This window comes from Vanacampus margaritifer, chromosome 1 (assembly GCF_051991255.1).
Source record: "Vanacampus margaritifer isolate UIUO_Vmar chromosome 1, RoL_Vmar_1.0, whole genome shotgun sequence".
Classification (NCBI taxonomy): Eukaryota; Metazoa; Chordata; class Actinopteri; order Syngnathiformes; family Syngnathidae; genus Vanacampus; species Vanacampus margaritifer.
Genome location: NC_135432.1, coordinates 54,060,014 through 54,084,124, shown reverse-complemented (window position 1 = coordinate 54,084,124; position 24,111 = coordinate 54,060,014). Strand labels below are relative to the sequence as shown.

Sequence of the window (24,111 nt, the reverse complement as noted above, 5' to 3'; positions counted from 1 at the left end):
GGATGCTCCTTTTATGGAACATTCTGAAAATCCGGGCATTTATTTTAAAATAAATTTAAAATGTAGAATCTATGCAAAAATCATTAAAAAAAATATTATTCAATTATGTAAATATTTCAGAAAAAAAGCAAGTTCATAAAATGAATGTTATATTCAGTAGGCTATCTAATTTCATTCAAAACTTCATTTAAAATTAAGTTAGCGATTTCTGTTTGAGAAATTTCCTTACTCTATGACCCAAAAGGAGAGACAGTTATTGGTGATAATTAATATGCACACAAATCTTTATTCATAATAATTTCATTATTTCTTTCTTTTTCTTTCTATTTCTAAATAGTTTAAGGGAGACTACTATAGAAATGCATTTCCAAAGTATAATAATAGATTAGCACAACACATTTTAAATCATGTCTGTTTTTAAACCAAAAATGCTTTGCGCTGGTTACGGCTGAAAATTATTTCACAGGGGGTACATCACTGAAAAAAGATTGAGAAACACTGGCGTATTGTACTGCTTTTGCCTGTGACTAGCATACAAAACTCTCAGAAAATCATGCCTAAAAATTGTTGTGTGGTTGGATGTTCCAACCATAACATGATGAAAACTGAATTATCATTCCATATTTTTTCATGGACCCTGAACGGACAAAATGTGTACAAGCAGTGAAAGCGTGGAACTGGGCGGTTTAAAAGGTGGGCTAGCCATTATTTTGTTTTCTACATATTTTAGGCGTTAACCAGCTGGCATCATTATCTATGGACAATTCCGAGCTTACATCACAAGTCAAAATGGTGGTGTTACTCGTTTTCTCCCCACGTGTTTTCTGAAGCTCAGCTGGGATTGGTTGTTACCTGAGCCATGAGCAACTGTGATGTCATTTTCAGCTGACAACAAGTGCAAAATGGCCGCCCCCTGAGAAGAATAAAATGGTGACTTCTGCTGATTAATTAATTTTCCCCAAATGCAATATTAATCAGAATCCCATGTTTAGGCTAGTGGGGTTGCAAAGAACATAAAACATATTTTGGTTGATTTTACCTTTTTAAGTGCAATTAGATACAGAGCATTGCAACCTTTAACTTTAAGTATAATGAGAGTGTGACATTACTGACTTGCTTAAGGTTTCATTCATAGCAATTTGGTTGCTCGTTATGTTATGAAACAATAAATTAACTCATTGTTAACCTTTTACAAGTACTTACCATAATTGAAACATATAGGGCAGCTTGATTCTGCTTGCAAAGATTAATCCATTCATAAAAGACAAACATTACATATGTGCTACTTTTTTTCCAGTGAATATGAACACTTTAAAATGATGTTTATTCAAAATATGTTTAATAACAAATGCTTTACATACAATTAAAACACAAATTACATTAACACAAACTGCATACATTTGAAGTTTTTTTCATTATATATGTCACAATGAAGAATTAGTAGCAAAGTGGTTTGACCTTTTTTTCTCTCTGTACATTTTAGTAATGTAAATAAAATAATTATATATGATACTGCATGTGATAGGGAAGTATAAAAGGCTATGCATAAATGTAATGTTTTAAATCAAATATAATCCTCTTAATCACTCACTTGGCTGTTGTGTTATCAGTGCGTTATTGTCTCTTTAGCACCGTAGAGAATTTTGGTTTGCGAATCAGCCTTTTCCTCCATTTTGATAAGTGATGCCATTTACCGTTGATTTCTTAAATTCTATTCTCATAGATTGACTCTCAGCACGTGACTCTGCCTTCACTCCACTCGATATGCCCAGGGAACCAAGCACCGTCTTCCCTGTTTTCAGGCTCTTGGACATTGGGATGCGGGTCAGCCCCGTACGAGGGGCCTGGGAATCGTGCCCACACTGTTTGACAATAGAGAGACAGAAAGACAGAGGGAAAGAGAGAGAGTACAGTTTCTCAGGCAGGAAAATGAAAGCATTTGGCATTTGAATGGAAAATGAAGAGTAATTCATTTTAAAAAGGGCAAAACAGGAATTCAATATTTCTAAACAGTGCAACTCATTGGACAGAAACTGAATGAAAATGCAAATATTTATTCATTCTTTCACTTGTAACCCAGTTTGCCGGGCTTGGTTTCTGTGTTGTTACTGCTGCAAGGCTGTTTTTTGTCAGCCAGGGGGCACAAAGCCCTGTGAATCTGTTTGTGAATGTAAACACTGTGAAACAAATATAAATTGCAGCATGCTTGTAGCAGGGTGGCAGAATGCCACATCATTAGCTCTGCTTTGCTGAGGCCAGCCCATAGGGCCTTTTTTGTCACGCTAGCAAGCTGAGTCACAAAGAGGATATCATAAGGTCCACTGAAACATCAACACTCCTTTGCTCTCATGGCCTTCGGTCCACTCAGTGATACATGCAAATAAAATAATAACCATATAAAATTAATTTATCTAGTCTTTAATGTGCATAATTTGGACTGATTTGGGTTTGTCTTCTAATGCTATTCTATTCTTTTCTAATGCTAAATTCTAGTCATGTAGTTTAAAATGGTTTCTCCTAAATACTGTTAAGTACAAAGTGCCTTAAGTGTAAAGTATTCTTTACTTTTAAATTCTTTGAAATTGTTTTAGCACAGTACACAATTACCACATGTCTGGAATGCAAAGAGTAATAGAAGAAAAGTGCAGTACTGTGCAAACGTCTTTGGCCAGCACAGTAGATTTGTTGTTTTAGCCATGGCATTATGATCACTTGCTGAGAATAATGATCTCTAATTCAAGAATTGCTCTTTCATGTACTGTAAATGAGGTTTGACGTAATCAAAATATTACTCATATTCCTCATTATGATGCAGTAGAGTTTTACACTTGCAAACTACAATCACCATAATAATAAACATATTATTAAATGAACACTTCTCTGACACTGTCAACCAAAGCGTTATCACCTTTGTAAAGACAGAATATTTGATACGGCTCTTATGCATATATGTTATGTATATGATATCGTATTGTGCAACTGGTCATAATGTATTTGTGTTTATAGGTTTGTTAATTTATATATTCATTATTTAGCAGGCTACTTCCTGGTCTGTGGAAGATGATGAATAGATTTATTTAGATTCTGGGGTGTGGGCTGTTTAATTGATGCAAATGTTTATGTAGCCGTACTGTATAGGCATATCCATATTCTCATCAAAATACAATGGGCCCATGCACAAAGCTCCCTAGTTATCCATTTAAACAATGACTGTTGTGAATGAGCAACAATACTGCTGGCCTTAGACCTTTGCATCCTACTGAATATAATTTTACTGTTCTGGTGTAATAAGCTTGAGAAAAACATACCATGCTTTGTGTGGGTCTGGTAGTGTTTGATGCAACAGGGGAAATGGTAATGGTGCTCATCACTTTGTTCTGTGTTGTCCGGGTCGTGGTAATTTGGCGAGGGGATCGCAAAACCGTCCCAGTCGACAGGGTCAGTTCCTTGTTCTCAGTTACTGGCCTCACTACCATCTTTGGGGTCAGACTATTGCCGAGATGAATATGGATCTTGTTATCATCAGTGGTGGTAATGATGCTCGTGTTACTGTGACCCTTCCTTATAGTTACTGGGACCATCTGCTTTTCAGGGGTAACCTTGAACACAGCCCGACCCATGGTCATTTCTTGGGGTTCTGGGGAGGAAGAGGTATCAGGCACTGCTGTGGTGCTGACTGTCATGATGGTGACAGGAGATAATGGCCTTCTCGAGGTAGCAGAGGACGCTTGGCTGCTGTCTGGAGACTTGGTTCTGGAAATAGTTGTGATGGTGACTGGAGATTTGGTTCTTTCTGGACCCTGATGACCATTGGTGGACCTTCCCCGAACTGTAGCAGAGTGTGTTGGAATGATTGTAATTCTTGATTTAGGTTGTGATGGGTTGACGTTTGGTGGCGTTGTTGCTGAGAAGACATCCTCAGCAGTGGTGCTACTGATTTCAAGGGTAGCCATATTGTTTTGGTGGTCCGGTGTCACTCGGATGTGTAAAGGCTGCCCTTGCTTGTGGGCCATAGTCAGGTTTGGATTTCCACTAATATTTGTTTTTTCCAGGCTGGTTTCTTGAGAGTTGGTGTCTTTCTTCCTCATCCAAGGAATCCAGGATTTCTTCATACTGAAATCACTTCCAGATGAAGGGGAACGAACAATGCCACCAGCCTTTTCTGTTGGCTTCTTTAGACTCTTCTGCCTTAAATTGTTCATGATGTGATTCTCTTCTTGAACAGACTTCCTAATAAATCCAGCCGGAGTATCTTCCTCTGTTGGCCCATTGGACAATGCTTCTGTCTGTACCCCAGTGGACGTGACAGCAACGTCCACCATCCTCCTTCCATTCAAACTGGGCCTTAGTGCACGACTGTGACGCTTTGCTATCTCCAGTTCTTTGGTTAATTGGAGAACTTCAGTGCCCATGCTTTTGGCTTTCACTTCCTCTTCAAAGAATCTCTGCTGCAGGACTGAGTAATCTACTTGTAGTTGAGAAAGTTGGTCCTCCTTGTGCATCAGTTCATGTATCTTTTCCTTGAGAGCTACAACATCCGCCTGCATCTCCCTGGTTTTGGCCTCCTCTCGTTTGTATTGTTGTCGCAGGTCTTCCTCCTGGCTGTTCTCCTCTCCTTTCTCAATCGCTTTGTTCCGTGCTATTTGACTCCTCATGGCCTCCACTTGCTGGGAAAGGATGTTGGCTTTGTCTTGTTCTGTTATGAATCTTTTCTCCAGAATGTCGTATTGATCCTCTGTTTTGATCAGATCTCCCTCAACCACTTCAAGTTGTTTGAGGCGATTTCTTAGGTGCTCAATCTCAAAGGTTAGCTCTTTAATTTTGTTATCTTCTCTTTTCCCAGTATCAGGTGCTCTTCCTTGGTCACATTTCACCAATTTGTTTGCAGATAGTATTTCTGTCTGCTCCAAACTGTCCAACCTCTTTTTCATTTGGCTGACCTTTGAAAGAAGATCTTTTGTTTTATCAGTTTCAAATCCCAGTTTGGTGTTGAGGTCCTTCTTTTCTGTCGTCAGGCAATCAACTTTTGTTTCCATTTCTGATTTTAACTTCAAGAGTTTTTTGCTTTCCTCTATCAATTTCTCTGTCACCTCCATAACCTTACTCTGCTCATCTTTGACCATCTTACTTAAGTCCTCCTTTTTCTTTTCATCTGATGTCATTCTTTCCACCAAAGTCTTTCGCTCCTCCATTAAAGCTACAGTCAAAGACTTCAGCTTACCTAAGTCATCCTTCAGGTTAAGCTCAGACTTTTCTAACTTGAGTTCAGAGGATTCAAGCTCTTTCATTCGGATCTTGAGCGTGACAACTTCCTCAGAGAGCTCTTTGGTCAGGCCCTTCTCTTTTTCTAAAGCAGCGTATAATTGAGCAGACTCATTCTTACTTATGTTAAAGGCACCTTCAAGTTTCTCCAACTCTATCATTCTTCTCTGGAGTTTCTCCACCTCTATCCGAAGTTCTTTACTTTTGCTGTTCTCCTCCTGCAGCTTCTTTCTGAGCTCCTTGCATTGATTTTCAGTTCGGGTGATCTCCTCATCGTTTCCTTCCATCTCCAGCACACGCTTCCTTAAATTCTCTAGCTCGCTAATTAAGTTAGAGTTTACACACTCTCCTTTGCCATTAATGCTCTGCTGCAGTTCCTCTTCAGACTTTCTCAAGGCCTTGTTGCTCTCCTCTATCTCATCCACTGTACGCACAAGCCCTAGAATTTTTGAATTGAGTTGACGGTTGAGGAGCTCCTGACTGGCGAGCTTAGAGCTCATCTCTTCATGCTGCTGAGCGAGTGTGACAGTTTTTTCTCTAAGCTCGGCCTCTAAGCCTAGAACCCTGTGGGCATCTTCCTGAGCGTGCTCCCTGGTTTCACTTAGTATCTTCCTCTGCTGCTGAAGCTGCTGGCTCAGTTCCTGGACCCGCTGAGTCTGTTGGTCCATTTGCTCCAGGTGTTGTTGGCGTTCATTGACCAACATCAGGGCAAATGATTTTAGTTTCACCAGCTCCTCTTGCACTTTGGCCAGACGTTTAGAATGCTCCTTCTCCTTTTTCACCTGGTAGGCTTTTTCGTTGTCAAGCAGCCTCTTTAGTCTAGAAATGAAAATAGGAAAAATCAAGGTTGTGCATTAGTTAATCATCTAATAAATCTAATTGTTACTAGTTTCTTGCCGTGTTTCTGCATTAAATGCTGTACTATAAAAATATGAATCCCTTTTATTCAATTATGTATTTTCCGAGCAGAGATTTAATGGTCATTTCAGTAACAATTTCTCATCCACATATTATTATGACAACTTTTACTACTAGCATTACTTATAACACATTTTCTGTATGGCAGTGGAAAACATTATCTTTGTAACTTTTGCTTCACATTTCTATCTACAATGGATTTTTATGCTGCTCAGGTAGCTGATGATTAGATACAGCTCACTGGCAATACAGAACAAGCAGGTCAGCACAATTAACACTTAAGCCAAAACCAGAGTTAAATATTGCATCCAGCTCTCCCAAAGTACTTCCTTCGGCTTAAATTAGGGTAGAGACTAAGACACTGATGTTTGCTATCACCTTGTGGGCTTCTTTTCTCTTTTCTACTTTCTGGTCTGATAATGTTGATTCATGCTGCTCCAATCAAATGCATGCAAAACAGAGTGCAATGTTGCATGTTCTTCCTCAGCATCAGCACAAACATTTCAAGACCAGATATAAGCCATAAACCTTTGTAATGCAAAAGACACCAAATAGTCCATAAACAAGTATTTTCATCTCCATTTGAAAGGAATCGCTTGTTTCAATGCGTCATCAAATGTAAATGCAATCAGAAAAATAATTCAGTCAGAACTTACCACTGATGTTCTACAAGCAACACACAAGCTTAATTATAGTGATACAAAATCCAATCAGGATGCGTGACAAGTAGCCAAGGCCTCTTTTTGCACAAAATATCCTCTGTCACATTTCAAGCATGCTTGTTTAAGGACTATGAAAGGTGATTTACTACGGTGCAGAACCATCAGACCTCTGGTGCGCGATGTCACCTCATCCTTATAAGGCAGTCATGTGTGTCTGTGTGTGCGTGTGTATGTGTGTGTGTGTGCGTGTGGAAAAAAGTGAGAGAGACTGTGCACTGTTCTACTTTGGACTGTGAAAGGGGTGGGATTTTTGCCACAGGAGGAGTGCTCTGCAAAACTCCCCCAATTTTCCTGCTTCCATGCAACACTGGCATGTTTGAGTGAAGGCCAGTCCAAACAATTTTCCAGACAGTTTAGTCCTTACTGAGTAAAACATCACACCGTTTGTAGTTCTTCACAAGTTCATTTGAGGATTTCTCAGTTTTCTGACACTTTAAGGGTAAAACCATTAAAGGAAATAGGAGGGATTGTTCATTGTAGTTCCCCTTGAGGGGAAACTGGACTAGCACCGGTTTCCGTGAGATGAGGGAAACAGATACGGAATGGTTGGATGTGTCCTTTTTTAAGGTGAAGAAGATTGAAGATGACAAAATGTAACCATGACAGTCAGCTTATAAGAGGCTATTGGGATGCACAGCACTGGACTTTAATATATTCTGATAGAGCCTAAGTAATCACATCATCATCTCCGACATAGTTATCAATTAGAAAATGATGATTGAATAAAGGCTATATACAGTAGCTTGAGCTACCAATGAGAGACAGTCAGGTCAAATTGTTGTGTTTTGATGACAAAGCAAAAAAACGGTCTAAAGCTGTGAATCCATCTTTGACCTCATGATGCAGTGATTTAATTTGTATGGTGATTCCCACACAATTTTGTTTTTATTACAAATAAATTGTAAAAAATAAATAAAAATGCAGAGCCATGTTCCCAATACTAGATATTAATTTAGCAGCTAAAACGTTTTTCAATACATTGAAAGTTGAATTGTGCTGATGAGAACTAAAAAACACATGGAATCATGGCACAGCATTTGAGTCTGTGTTTCCTGCGGAATTTGCTCAAAGGCAGTGAAGACCCTCTTGTCTCCAAAGGCTGTGGATTGAAGAAGACAAGAGATGCCAAAAAGCTGTCATGACAATAATGTGTTGTGGAGAATTTATCTCACTTGACTGAAAAAACAAATGTGTGAAGCATTGCTAACATGCAGTAAGACTGGTGTGCTGTTAAGAGAATCAAACTAGAGACAAAGTGGCCATTAGGCAACCATAATAACTGTACCGTGCATAATAACTGTTGGACCTAATAAGACTCATGGTGACAGGTACAGACACCAAGTAGTGTGACAACCAGTCCTTACCCCCTTTAGTGTACCAGACGTATACATTATGTTTGGGTCACGATCAAGAAGGCCATAGGGATGAGTGAAAATCTGATGCCACGAGATGCTGGCTAAGGACTTTTTTTTTTAATCAGTCAAAACTATGGCCTGACTAACTGGATTTCCTCCACCCAGTTCGACACAAGTGTTTGGCAACAATATGCCGTTAGATGGTGCCAAAGCAGCGTTTTTATATTACACATGACTTTGGGCTGAGCAAAAAACCATAAAATACCCCAGTTTCTTGGCCTTTAATGGAGACCCCCCCCCCCTCAAATAAAATAAATAAATAAATTAATAATATAAATGAATAAAAAAATCATCCTAGTCTATATTACATTTTAAACACTAAGCCCATTACTAATAACCTCAAAGCAGACCTGATCTTGTCAGCCATATCTTGCAAAGATAGATAGATGAATGTTGATGCAGGAACAATGATATACTGTATACAGTAAAACAGTAGGCTATGTGCATAAATTACTTAAGTTGTTTGCCAGTTATGGTCAATTATTGTCCTGTATAACTATAATACTGATAGTCTGTACATGATGTAAAATAACTAAGAACATAATTTGATGTTTACAATTCATTATTAGTTTAACATCTAATGCAAATCAACATTTACAACTATTGCACATTAATCTACACATCTTTCCAAAAGTGGAGTTTGTTCCTCTATTAAGTATCAATCACTTGATACTTAAGGTTCTTGACATACAAATTGATGTTATCTGAGAGGTGTTAATTGCTGATGTTTAGTATGAAAGAGCTTATTTTGGTGCACATTTTCTGCATTCCTGTGACTTTTAGGCACACAACCATTTATTGTTGAACGCTGGAGGACATCATACCAATGGAAAATTAGATGTTTCCATTTCATCTAAGGGGGAGAAAAAGTAGGACAGTACCAACCTTTCAGATATAACAGAAATGCATTTTTCTCTATGTATTTCTCGAACGGGAATCTTGCATGTATTTGTTTTTATTTGTATTTTGTATTTACTCTATATGCACGGAACACTTGCCTTACATTTTTTCCATATATAATTGTATCCTTTTGGCAGATTACCATAGGCCTATGGTGAAAGACTTGATTGTCATCAAATGTAATATGTCTTAAATTACCTATATTTACCTTTTGAGATACCCAAACTATGGTAATGGCGTCTCAACAAGCTTTTGTACCATGATGCATATAAAGATGTTGAACTAACTTTCATGTATAAAGAGTGCAGCTAAGTAAATACGACTTAAGCAAAGAAAAGAGTTCTTGTCACAGCCACTTAGTCAGGCTTGACATTAAAGTCGAAGATTATTCTTTCCGATGTGCCTTTGATTCTCACTCATGCAGGCATTCGCTGCAGGGGAGAAAGATTAAAAGGTCAACAGAAATATTCGCTCCTCACGCACTTGTTTATTCGGCTTCTGTTTGACAACAACACACTTGTCTCTTTGAGGAGTGTTCATTTTTTACACTTTGAATGCTTGAGCATTACCAGCATTAACACATTACCAGCACTAAACAAAGGATCTAGAAAGTCAAACCGATGTATGCTTCTCATAGCTTTATGGGGGCAAATTATTTCTGTAACTTTATGATGCTTTGAAGTCCATCAATTTTACGTTTTCTTTGGCTTTTTCTTGTGTTTTGGATAGGTGCGTGGGGTGGGATGATAATGATAATAATAATTGAACTATCTCATCTGTCACTCGTCATCCATAGTTAAGAGTGGATGTTTATATACAGAATGTGTTTAATTGTTTTGCTGTCCACAATGGTTCTTTTTACTCTTCATAGCAACATTACAATTAAGTGAAATTCATGAAGTCTTTAAACAAGTGGACTTTCCTCGCCATACATGTTAACTTTGAGAACACGTTTTCCTTTTTACAGTGTATTTAAACATGTAAAACATTTTATGATGGCAACGGTTAAACGACATTTCAATTATTTCCTAAAATCTGAACAAATTAGAGTGTCCTAAATCAATTTGTGATCTATTTTGGAGGTTACACTGAATGTGTATAATCCTTCCCTCAGCAAAGCAACTACCAATTATTCTCCTTCATATGTGAGTGCTTTAATTAATTAGTAAGGGGTGAGTTTGTGTATACATTCAGTGTCGATAAACAGCTCATTTGATCTGTGTGAGGTCCTCCATGTCCACGTGATGGAGTATCCATGGTGTGTGGCACCTCTCCCTGTGTCTCCATCAAACTTCCCATGGGCAGTTTCCCTCATGGCCCAAATGGAAAGGTGTTGTTTCTATTTTGTACAGCCCTTATCTCCTTCAGTGAAGAACCAGACACCTTACACAACTAAAGTTTCCATGCTGCACACCGCTTAAATAGTAGTTTGTAATATTTAATATTTTTGATTGCCTTGTTTATCTATTTAAGAAGGGCCAAATTCAAACACTTATCAAAAACATGCACTTTAGTTGTAATCACTGCCAACTTCATAACCACAATACAGACGCCTTTATAAGCTATACCCCAATATTGAGTCAGTCTACTGTAGGTACACGCACTGACTCACTCCTAAAATCCAGATTCCCTAATTGTATCAACGTCAGTGAACAAATTCCGGTTGAATTTGTAATAAATAAATAAAAAGGTGGAAATACAATTTAACCTAAATACTAGTAATTGGAGAAGACTTTTTAGAGCTTTATTTACACCTGTGATGTCCAAACTCGGTCCTTGAGAGCCGGAATCCTGCAGGTTTTGGATGTTTACCTGCTCCAACGCACCTGTTCCAATGAACAGGATCATCATCAGGCTCATGCAGAGCTTACTGATGAGCTTCAGGTGTGTTGGAGAAGAGAAACATCCAAAACCTGCAGGACTCCTGCCCTCTAGGACTGAGTTTGGACACCACTGATCTACACCAGTGGTTCTCAACCGCGGTTCTCAAGTACCCCTATCCAGCCTGTTTTCCATGTCTCCCACAGCCAACACAGGTGTTTCAAGCGATCAGCTAATCAGCAAGCTCTGCATGAAGCCTGATAATGATCCTCAGCTGTGTTGGCTGTGAGACATGGAAAACAAGCTGGATAGGGATACTCGAGGACTATACTATACGGTGTCCAAAGCGTTTTACAACTTATAATCAACGGACGCACTGCAGAATAGTTGTTCTTTTAAGTCTTACATCTTTAAATTTCAGTTTTAGTAATACAATTACAGGTATGTCCGTTTTTGAACAAAATTACTTAAATTTTTATTTATTTTTTAAATCTGAATACACAATAAATGAATGCTACATTCATTTAATGTACAGTAGCTAGCTGGGGTGGACCATAGATAGGCCTATATTAGCTATAGAGTAAGCCGTGTTTGTCTCCAATAAGTTGATTATAACTCAATTAATTGTATTGCGATTTTGACGCGGATTGGTTTACACTATTACAAACATCTGACATGCAGCTATGACACAAGTGACGTGTCATTTTATAATCGGGGCTTTAACATAGAGAGCATTGCGGGACCCCTTGTTCAACACCGAGTCACTCAGAGTGAAGGCTCTATATATAGCAATCTATGCCGACGGCCTCTTGCCTGAAATAAATGTGTTTTGCTTAATTGTTCAAAATGATCGCGCAATTCAAAATGTCATTCGCAGCTTTGCAACTTGTTGCACTGTTAGCATTTGAACTAACAATCGGGAAGAAAAAAGCCCCGGGATCAACATAGCATTTGTCTTTGCTTTACGTCACTGGACAAGAGTTGCAGGGTGCCATGAAGAGATTCATTCAATTAATTTCAAAAATACATCACAAAAGTAGTAGCGTTCCCATGGTAAAGTCATAGAAAGTGGACTGGTGCTAAACAGTTTCATGTAAACAACATGCAGGTTCTGATGTCATCACTCCATCTGATCTGGGTCCGCAAATTCAGATTTTATTTTTGATTTGCCGGGCCCACTTGAACAAAGGTTTGAATTACCACCCATTTGTGTACATCAATAGTATATGTCTGTGTATTAAATGCAAAATTTTGTTATTCGTGGGTCCGGTTCGGGACAGTCCCAATCAACGCTACAATCTTGATAATGTTTGGACATGTTAGCCCACATCCAGTGTGTCTTTCCTCACCTTTCTCTCTCTTGCTCAAGTAGATTGGTAAAGTCATCACTCTTGTTCATGTAATCAACGTGTTTGCGCTTCTCGCTGTCCAGCTCATGTACTGTGCGACGGTGGCACTTTTCAGCAAGCAGCAACTGACCCAGCATGCGCCTGTAGGTTTCCCTGTGCTTCTCCTGCAGGCGCTCCAGCTGCAAAAAAAAAGCACAAAGAACAATGCACAAGCGGTGTTCATTTCAAGAGACATGATAATCAAAAGATTGCTGTGACTGACCTCAATCATGGGCTTATGGTATACACTGTGGGTGTGTGGCGGAGTGCCGGTGATGAGGCCGTCCCTCTGCAAGGCCTGGATGGCCGAGCTACCTGCTGCACAGCTGTCTGCTGATGCAACGGTCACTTGAGGGGTTTGCTTGGATTTTAGCATGCCGATAACATCTTCTCTTGCCTGCAGTCATACAGAGATATAAAAATATTAAAATAGCATAATGCAGCTTGAAGTGCTAAAAAAAAACTGTAGGAAATTATCAAATGTGTTGTAATTGGTATTTTTCTCAAAAATGAATGGATTTACTTCACTAGTTTTTGGGTTGTTATGCAGCAGCCATTTCCCCGAAACAAAACATACAAAAATGGGTTCTAGGTCAGAGTTTACTGGATCATCTATCATCATAGCAAAATGTTGTAATCACCAAGTAATTCATCACTTAATTAGTGATATATTGGCAATATAATACAAAGGAGGAATTTCGAACATGTTTTCTTGAGCTTTGGTAAAACGAAGCGTCATCCTTGACCACAAGATGGTGTTGTAGAACAACTTTTCCCATTCAGACTCTGTCCTGTGCATACTTTTAATACTATGTGCTCTGTGCTTACAAGCTAAAGTTAGTGTTTACAAATATTTAAAAAGTGAGACCTAACTGAATCATTGTGACATCAAAACACTGGCATCTGATCAGATAAGATGTTGAAGACTTCTCGCAAGCCCACCTGAATCTCTCCTTCCATAATCCCCAGCAGTTTGAGCAGATCCTGTTTAGACAGGTTCATGACAGCACCTCCTTTTTCTCCAGTCTTTGAGTCCATCAGTGTCTGCTCTTCGTCAAATATCACCTCCTTGTTATCTTCACCCTCCTGTTGCTGAACTTTGGCTTTCATGTTCTTCACAGCAATACACACATCCTGCTCATGGCTGATGTCACGGTCATCCTGCGGGACGCCGAGCACCGCGTTGGTCGGCCGTGCCACCTCACTGCTTTTGGATCTCATCTCCCACCTAGGCCAAGGACAGAGAACAAAAAGTATGTAATCTGACTTTTAAAGAACATCAAACATGTCCTTGTTTTTTCTTGGTTACATCTAACCATCCATTTTCTGTAGTGCTTGTTCTCATAAAAGTAGCAGGTGAGCTGGAGGCTATCCCATCTGATTTTGGGTATGAGGCTGTATCCACTCCAGAACTGGTTGCCAGCCAATTGTGGTCACTCATACTCCCATTTACACCTGTGGGCAGTTTAGAGTTTTCAATGAACCTAATGAATGGTTTTGGAATGTGGAGAAAACTGGAATACCCGGAGAGAATTTGCGCTTAACCAGTCAGTCATTGCCGCCATCTAAAGCTCCCTATCTGACAAATTTTTCTAATCCTAATTTTGCACCATTATTCATGTAAGAGGCTGATTTGCTCCCTTATAACCGTCATGATTTTAACACAGGTAGAAAGAAACCTGTGAGTGTGCTCATTGTTCACAAACACACACACACGGACACACACACACATTGTGGTTCATCAAAATGGGAGTGTGTGTTTCTAATCTCAACCTGTCCTTCAGACAAGTCATGTTTGTGATCTTTTTAACTTACATCATCTAAGTGCCCAAAAAAACATCGTTAGACAGAAGAATTTTTTGTTCCAAAATATAAATCAAATGCAAAAGCGATTACACAACTGGGAATGCTATCCTGTATGGTAAATAGAGAACAGTATGCCTTTGTACACTTGATAGAATCACATTTACAGTACAACAATATGCATTATAGAGAGCTTGTCTGTTAAAGATTCTGGCTCAGGAGAAAGTGAAATCTTAACAGCACCAACTTTAATGGTGCTTGAAACTGACCTTTTTGAAGCTTCCCCTATTTCCAGTGGAAATAAGCCCTTCACATTAGGGGGAAGAACACGAGATTGGACCGTATCGCTCAGTTCAAAGAGAAAAGATAAAGAGTCAGGACAAAATTACACATGACGTGCATGCCTCATCTTACCTCTGGAAGTTCACACAGTGCTACTTGATTTCCATTACCTGCTATCTATCTGCATACCTGTAATCTTTGGGTCACATGCAAACCAGCAGGGCGCACACAAGTGCTCCCAGAGCTCAGCATCAGCACATTTGAATGAGGCATGACAAATGTCCTGATGACTTTAAAGTTTGCCCGTCTCGGCACGAGTGGTGAAGCATGTGTAATGCTGTGAACAGTGTTGACAAAATCAGCCGTTCACTGGTTTATTTTTATATACTGGGCTGATGCCATGATGATCCACATTACTACGGTACGGTATCTGTTGCTCTCATGTTACAGGGTCACTCTTCATGGTGCAACAGAGCAAGCTGGCTGCAAACTGTCTAAGTTAAGAATATATCTCATCGTTAACTGATGTAAAGCATGGGGAAAATCATTAAGGAAATCTTCACAACAAAACGTATGCAAACAACTTGCATTGTACTGTAAAAAAATTTGACTTTTAAAATTATTAAAACGAAGATACGGATGTATGTATAGTATGTCTGGTGATTCTATAATTGAGGTTTTGAGCTTATTTGAGCTTATTTATTCAATTGTTCCTGAATGCCATGATGCTAGTGAGGATCAGTGGTACAGACTATATTGTGGATATTGTGTTTCAGGTAAAAACAAACACAAAAAAAACAGAAAAGCTGAGCGCAAAGTCAGATCAAAACAAATACCATACAGATGTCTATATCTGATTTCTTTGTGAGTTCCCCAGTATTAGTTACTTCACAGGTGCAGTTAGAAAGGGATGTTTGCATCATTGTGGGAGTGAACACAGCCAACTCACTTATTGGTCAATGAAAGCGACTCCAGCCCTTCTCTTTAAATTCAGCGCAGGTGAGGCATGCACACATTCTTTGACATTGTGGAAGCAGAAACTCACACGTGAAGTACATTTATAAGGAATTGCAAACGGAACTCCACAAGTGGATGACGTTAAGTTGGCTTGAGCATCACAGATAACTGCTGTGAAGTGGGCACTTGGTGACCACCTCCCACTACGATCGTTATTATCTGTATCCGAACCCTCCCACATAACTGTGTCGCGGCCCATGGTGGTGTTTCAATAAATGTCAGGTGGACTTGAATTTTGAGCTGATTATGAATTTTGAGAGTCTGACAATTACATTAAAGGATGAAAAAACACTTCTGTCAATGCTTGTTTCGGCAATTTTTCAAAGTTTCTGAATTCCCACTTCTGACAAATATAATAAAGGTGACAATAACAGTGATGTGTTCAATGATTAGATTTCTACACTGATTCAGAGGGTTTGATGTACACTGTAGTCATATTTATGAATGAAATATGATGGCATCCACCACCGCACATATCAGCAGAGAGCATAACTGTCTGCCTGCACCTCGGTCAAATTCACCAAAATCGCGTTACGCCAACTGCACCACAACTTAGACCTGCTTTTAGCTGGTTTAAGGTTTAGTCTTCTTTCTGTCACCAAATTGTCAGGAGAGTCAGGGACTGTCGGAATGCCCAGCATTTCGCAGTGAAGTCTGCCAAGTTCCTGAACATGGTAAACTAGACTTTTCCCAACATGAAAATGAAGTGCGCCAGTTTTTACACTGAGTACACATGTGCCTGTCTCCGAAAAAATAGCCCTCAATGTGAACCTTTTCAATAAAAATTTGAACTCTGATAATGAGACTGTGTGGGCTCTATTCATGACATTGTTGTATTGTTGACAAGTCTTCGTTAGTCAGCCAGGATAGCAAGAATTTGTCATCCCTTCGATGCCTTTTCTGTTTGATCCACCTTGCCGGGTCATTGAAGCCTTGACTGCATTGAATCCTCCTGAGCAACAAATGGGCATTCCAGAGTCACGTGCGCTACATTCCAGTTTGGCATTCAGCACTCCCAGTTGTCTTAATGGAGAATAAAAAAGAGCAGTCAGACAATCAGACTTTAGTCAAAGGTCTTTGGTGATGACCCGACTGCCCACACCACACATTCACAACATTACTGATTGTTTGGCGTCCAACATAGCGCAGTGTTATATCTTGTGACAGAGCCAGTGAGGCCTCAAACAAAGCCTAAATTTAAAATGGGAGCCCGAATGTAACTCATGGCAAGTCCAGCTGTCACATAGACGTACATACATACAAGTATTTATAGCGCGTCATTCCAAAGAGAAAAGAAGGAGCTGTAAAGTATGTCAGTGGTCAGTGGGTGGATACCACCAATGGATGGTTGCTACATGACTTTTATCTTTGGTCTAAATTTGTTTTTGTTTTTAAATTCCGTTCTTTTTTTTTAAACTCAATGTATCAAATATACAAAATAGCTTCTACATAGTGTCATGTAAAGTGGTGGCAAATACTAGCTATTGTAAACAGTTAACATGAACATGTTGATTTTGTATTCAGCACAGTATTTGTTTTTATCAGTGAGAGAGGATAGATTATGTCAGGGAAGGGCAAGTGCAACTAAACCATGTCTGCCATCTAGTGGTAAACAATAATATTACAACTTAAAACAAATATCAACCCATGCATATTTGTGGTTAAGCACCTGTAGATTCCCAAATTTGCAGGGTTTTTCCCCCAGTTTTTTTTTTATTATTATTATTCTTGGGGGTATTTTCCTAAGTTTTGTTTCCCATTTCCCCCCTGTTTTTTTGTGGGAAATAAGTAATGTGTATCAGCGTTTTATTATTATTATTTTTTAAGAATTGTTTGGGCTTTTAAAGAAGAACAAAATAACAATAATCATTTTTGGGGGAGGGGATGGAAATTAATGAAGGAGCCACTCAGACTGTGGTCGGGGCTTCCAAAACTCTTAATATTAGAATTTGTTGTCGATAAAGGAATAATCTATCATTATTTTTTAGAGATTTATTGAAGGGATGAGCGAGTACAAAATGCCCAGCCTTATTTCAAGGTGTCGGTACTCACAACGGCGGCCAATACTAGTATGGCAGTTTTTTGATCAGGAACTAGAAATGAGAAGAATAGAAAATTGCCATTAATTTCATACAATTTTTGTTGTTGAAAAAATGCTATATTGAGGTGTATAGGTCTTGCTTTACAATTAATTATCTGTTGTTGTTTTTTTGGGGAAATACTACGTATGAAAACTAATGCTGGTATCATTCGGCTACTTTGTATCTGTATCGTGACTACTCAAGTGTTGAGTACTCGTACTGGCATCGGTCTGAACACTGACAATTTTATAGCATCCATCCAGCCATTTTCTTTAATGCTTCAACAATTTAAACTACGTCGGCTGTGTACTAATCACCACTATGTTATTTATTTGTTTTAACCTAAAATATATACAGTGATACAAGTCACAGTAGCCTTGTTTTTTCTATGCAGTGTGATGATCTGTGATCCTAATACTCCCTGTGACTAAATAAGGAAATAACATTTCTAGTCTTTGGCAGCTTGCTTGGTTAGCTGCAGTAAAGGCCCATTTCATTCTGACATGAGAGATAAAGCCAGCCAAGATTTTCAAATTTGATATTTGAATCTGTATCTGCGCCTTAGAGTCAGCATTTCATGAAAATTTGGCAAGCTTGTTGCCGTTCAGGGGTACAAAGCAACAGTACGTTCCAGCATTTTGATGGACAGCGCGTTCCGGTCTAGACGACCAGTGACCTCACGGGTCAGATTTTACGTAACTGCCGTGTTCTGGGAAAATTAAGTTGGTATGCAAGCTGTTCAAGTAACAACTGTAACTCGTACATCAATAAATCACCTTAAAATACCAAATGTCAGCAGCATTTTTTTTTACCAAACTGTATAATTATGATAAATTGTTGCATGTCACGTTTGTCAAAGCGACTTCTTCAGTTGGCTGGATTTTTTTTAAAGTTTTTTTTTTTGCTTTTTACTTCGGTTATGCAACAAAATAATCAACATATTAATCAATTATTAAAAATAATCATTTGTTGCAGCATTAAGACCTAGACTTATATCTACTTTTTGTGGTGTTGTTGAAGACTTCTGGAGATGCTTTAATACAAGCCAATGCACCTTTGGCTAAATTAACCATATCCTAATAATTGGGTGGGCAGTCAATCCAGAGATCCAACTTTTTGTATAGAATTAAAAAGTTGGTTTCAATTGTACATCCTCTTTTAATGTTGAATGCTTAAATCATTTGAAAGTTCTGTGCAAATTTCAAAATGAGCAGTGCACTTATGACAATGCTCAAAATTGTTCACTTGATGATTAAAAGTGAACAGGAGGGAATATTAGTAGAGTGGTGGGATAATTTGTTTACATGGTTGTGGAGTAGTAAAGGTCTTCCAGCAGCTTGTTGTCATATAAGATTTACAACCTAAGTGTATGGTCCTTCTTAGCACTGCTCATGTATGTTTATAAGCTTGTTTTTTTCCTTGTTGTTGTCCTCCCCCCATAATTCTCAGTTCAGAAGTGATGCAGTTGCACAGGATGCTGTTGTCAGTGTGTCTACGTTCTGAACAAATGAACCAAAGTGGAACCTTCAAAATCGATCACAATCTGTTCCATGACCCCAGTTAACCTCCAAGTTGCTCTTCATTTCAAAAATGTTTCCATAACAAACAGTATAGAACATGTCAGTAATTAACTTTCATTGTGTTTATCTTTCCCTGACGGATTTTATTTAGCACAATATTATTCCTTTTGAGAAGGATGGCAGGGTGCAACTAGTTATCTTACAGAGACATGCAACCCACCACCCAATATTGGACTTGGAACCCCTCTGACATCATAACCTGTTAGGCACCAATTAGCAGCTAATCCAACGTTTATAGCCAGTGTGCTTTGCCGCCAAGCCATTCAGGATCAAATGATCTGGAGAAGATCTTAAGTTGCTATGGAGTCTGAAGACTTATTTTTAAACCAAATGAGTTATGAGTACCAGTGATCTGTGAAACATCCAAAATTGTCTAAACTGCATTTTTGGAATTCAACTGCATGGGCTCTTATATGTTTAAGAGCTGCGCATGTGTCGGTGACAGCTGTTGTTGAGGCCTACCAGACTCCGAGAGAAGACGCTGGTAGTACTGACATTTTCAAGCATACTTCAGTACGTGCGCAGAACCACTCATGCTGACACCAATACCTTTCTAGTTAGTAATACCTTAGAGTAGAATTTCTGATGTAAAAAAAAAAAAAAAAGTTTTTTTTTTTTGGGGGGGGGGGGGTTGTTTTGTTGTTTTTATCCAATCTTTCTTGTTTTCAATTATAACAAGGTACCACACTAAAACTCCTTGCCAGCCTGAAATCCAGCTCCTGTTAAACAGTTGACAACACTAGATATCGTTTTGCATTCCTATTGTATGCTATGTGAAGGCTATGTGTGACACATTAATCACTGCCATTGACGGTTATAGACGTTAAAATTCATTTTAACTATTTTGATTAATTTAACCTTTTTTTCCACATTTGTTAACAAAAGTATGCTAGATTTTTTTTTATCATACATTTAGAACAGATATAAAATTTGTGATTAATCGTGAGTTAACTAGTGTTATCATGCAATTATTTACGATTACGATTTTAATCATCTTTTCTATTTAAAAAAAATAAATAATAAAAAATAATAATAATAATAGTCATCTTTTTTATTTAACAAAATATTTTAATTATTTTTTCATTTTTTTTATAATCTTTTCTTTAAAAAAATATTGTATTTTTTCATTTTTAATCTTTTCTTTTTTATAATTGTAAGTGTTTTGTCCTCTTTTAATTATTTGAATTATTTTTGTAAATTATTTGAATTATTATTTTTGAATCATCTTTTCTTAAAAAAAATAATTTTAATTATTATTTTTTAATTTTCAATATTTTTTTCTATTTTTAATATTTTCTTTGTAAAAAATAATTAAATATTTATTTTTTAATAATCTTTTCTTTAAAAAAATAGATTATTAAAAATTGGGGGCATCCGGCGATTAACATTTTTAATCATAATTCATCGGATGACTTCTCTAGTTAACTCACGATTAATCACAAACTTTATATCTGTTCTAAATGTACAATAATACATTTTTTCCTAGGTTTTCGTACTTTTGTTAACAAAAGTGGAGAAAAAAAATTTTACTTATAGAAATAAAGGGAATTTTTGACATCTATAGCCGTCAATGGCAGTGAATGAGTTAAAGCTACAGTAAATGTAATGTTCTATATTAAGGACATGTGAGTGAAACCAATCCTTAGTTACAACCAGATATGTGGCCTTGTGGTTCTAAAGCTGGAACAGTTACAATGTGTAAGCTTGTCAACACCAAGCAATACCGATATTAAAACTTCAACAATCTTACAAGGAAAATTAAGGCATTGAATACAGTATATTGATTAATGAATACAATAATATAGTACATACTGTACTATAATACAATTTCCATTACACTAAACTAGTCTTTCTCAAATGTGGCGGGGTGGGGGTCTGGGGTTGTGATGCCACGCGTGTGACCCCAGGGAACAGTTTTATTGTTTTGTTTTTGTTCGCCTTGCTAGAATAAAGTGTAATTGCACATTTACCACAGTAGGAAGCAGTGGCACTATCATTGTCAGGGGGTCAGGAGTATTAGCTCCTCTGCAGAGGTGTACTTACCAAAATGTTTATAGACAAATGATCTTATTTATAGTCATGGCAGAGAGTTGGGTTTGTGTGACATGTTTTCTTCTTCCGAGGGTCATGACAAAAAATAATAATTGAGAAGCACCGCACTAAGCACGAAAGGGCAGCTATAGGAATAGAGTTAATATAGTGCAGGCAACTGTAAATGTGTCAAGCACTAATAAAAGCAGAACACATTCTTGCCATCATTATTTCAAGTTGTGGTTTCATTTATCATTTTATGTGTTAAATTTTAGCAAGTCCATAATCACACACACACCAGAATAGTTTGACTCTAAACATGTACCGTGTGAATGTCAGTTAGAAAGGGCGACCCGGCGTCATCCATCATGTTCACTTTTTAGAGTCTAAATAAAACATATAAGCATACACAGAACAAACTATTGCTGAGCTTCAACCCTAATAGAACAAATAATGAGCTAAATTCTGTCGTGTGTCACGAGTCAATGCAGCTCTGGCACACACTCACAGTTGGACAACTTCAGATTCCAGGTTAAATCTTGGACACCATCTAACACTAGAAAAATTTACACTCTTAGTCATTTACAAGCCGATAATTGCACTACATTCGCAAATGTATCTTTTCCAAGTGGCCATTTGGGTGCACAGTCAGCATTCCGTCAAGCCAAAATGCACTCTGAATGAGCTGAAATGAGGCACACAACAACATTAATGAGCAATACATTGCCACTGGTTCTCTTTGTGGCAATAGATCCCACATCAGCTGAGGAGGATGGTAGGCCGCAAGAAAGGAAGGGCGAGGGTGAGAGAAGAGTGAGGTGGCGCTCGGCTTCCGGACACTTGGCCGAATAAATCTTTGAAGGCGATGAAAGCCACCCCTAGGTTGGAATCCAATGCTGGCAGTGAGGCATGTTTCAGGTTTGTTTTTGGTATACTGTGGCGGTATACAGTCAGTATATGTTGACCAATGTATAGAGGATAGTGGCTGATGACCTCACGTAGATGAAATTGAGTTTATTTTAACAGCATTACAGGATGCACGCTGAATGAAATGTGTCATCCTGCTGCAGGATGCTAAGAAGAGGTGTGTGATTGTTTCCAATTTGTCAGTTCAGTGAAAAAAAAACATATCAGTTTTTGTTTGTTGTTTGTTGCAAACAACATGCACTCGAAGCTAGATGACGTAAGCGGACTCACATTCAAAGCAGGAAAACTTCAGTGTCATTATATTTGTCGTCATCAAAGTTAAGATGGACACGCACACACACACACACACACACACACACACACACACACACACACACACATACACAATTAAAAAAATAATTAAGATGGACTGTTCAGTGGATTTACAGTGGTTATTTTTTTACACTTGTGTGACATCTACAATTCAACTCATTTTCTGGTTAAGCCTTTATTATTTAAATTTAAGGTAGTGTTTTAGTTGTTTCACGTTTGAATATTAACAATGGTCCTGGTTAACTCATTTAATGCCATTGACAGCTATAGACATCAAAAATTCATTTGAACTATTTCTATTAGTTTCATTTTTTTTCTCAATTTTTAACATTTTAAAAAGAGTATGAAAACCTATAAAAAAAATTGTACATTTAGAACGGATGTAAAATTGGTGATTAATCGTGAGTTAACTAGTGAAGTCATGCGATTAATTAGGATTGCAAATTTGAATCGCCTGATGCCCCTAATTTTTTATAATCTTTAAAAAAAAAAAATAAATATATATATATATATATATTTTTTTAATAATCTTTTTTTTCTTTTAAAGAAAAGATTATTACAAATTAGGGGCGTCCGGCGATTACAATTTTTAAACGTAATTAATCGCATGACTTCACTAGTTAACTCATGATTAATCACAAATTTTATATCTGTTCTAATACATTATAAAAAAATCTAGGTTTTCATACTCTTGTTAACAAAAGCAAGAAAAAGTGTTAAACTAATAGAAACAGTTCAAATGAATTTTTGACGTCTATAGCCGTCAATGGCAGTGAATGAGTTAACTTTTACACTTTGCACTTGTAAACCAGTTTGGAATGCATCTAGCAACTCCTCCAGTGAATGTCCATAGACCTTATGTGACTATATGACTTCATGCTCATGACTCAGTCTGCTATCATCCTTCATTGTCTGTTGGGATTCTGCCCACATGCAAAAACTAACTAAATGGTCACATTCATGTATTGCAATAAAATGCCATTCATCCAGATATTTTATTCATGACCCTAACCACTCGTCATTGACGATCACAATGATGAAGCTATAGTAGCATGAACAACACAATATTTGAGTCAAGAGTGAACAATTTGTGAAAATTTTGAAATAATGATACATTGAAAACAAACCTTATTCATTCATAAAGTGAAGAAGAGTACTGGCTTAACTTAAGTAAGGCTTTTGTCTTCAATGATTGATAACAGTGAAACAGTCTTCTTCAGTCTGACAGGAGTTCAAATAAAAGAAAAGCGTTACCTGTTGTGCTGTCCTCCACGTTTAGTTGGCGCTCACTCTCCGTGGGTAATCCTGGCAATGTCGGGAAGTGAAGCATCCGCAAATATCCACTCGAGATGCCCTGTGGTGGTACTGGCTGTTGAGCATTGAGCAATCCCCGTGCTCCTTTCCTTCTCACTTGGTCAGATCAGGGAGGGAATAGAAGAAAGCAATAATGGAGCACTGTAACTTCCCACTCTTAACTCTATCGCTTGCTCACTCTCTCTCTTTTACCCTCCCTCCCTCGTTCACTCCCACAACCCATTCACTTCTGCTCAAACACAGCAATCCTTTCCAGAATACAATTGGGACAAGCATCGACATCAAAAGGAGGACAAATCGATGTTTTGACTTCTTGGGAGAATGAATTTGTCGCCCAG

General features: G+C 38.0%; 1 protein-coding gene across 2 annotated transcripts; it reads right to left on the bottom strand.

Annotated features, from left to right (window-relative positions):
* Positions 1-1,320: 1,320 nt before the first annotated feature.
* On the bottom strand, positions 1,321-23,878 carry LOC144038237 (filamin-A-interacting protein 1-like). 2 transcript variants are annotated; one of them, XM_077550594.1, is made up of 6 exons: positions 23,714-23,878; positions 13,369-13,654; positions 12,650-12,823; positions 12,388-12,566; positions 3,309-6,081; positions 1,321-1,862 (listed from the first exon to the last, which is right to left on the bottom strand). In XM_077550594.1, the coding sequence occupies exons 2-6, from the start codon at positions 13,645-13,647 to the stop codon at positions 1,656-1,658; spliced, it is 3,612 nt and encodes a 1,203-aa protein (XP_077406720.1). In that variant the 5' UTR covers positions 13,648-13,654; positions 23,714-23,878; the 3' UTR covers positions 1,321-1,655. The 2 variants fall into 2 exon arrangements, with proteins under 2 accessions (XP_077406720.1, XP_077406805.1); XM_077550679.1 differs by lacking the exon at positions 23,714-23,878 and adding an exon at positions 13,743-13,769.
* Between the last annotated feature and the right edge of the window lie 233 nt (positions 23,879-24,111).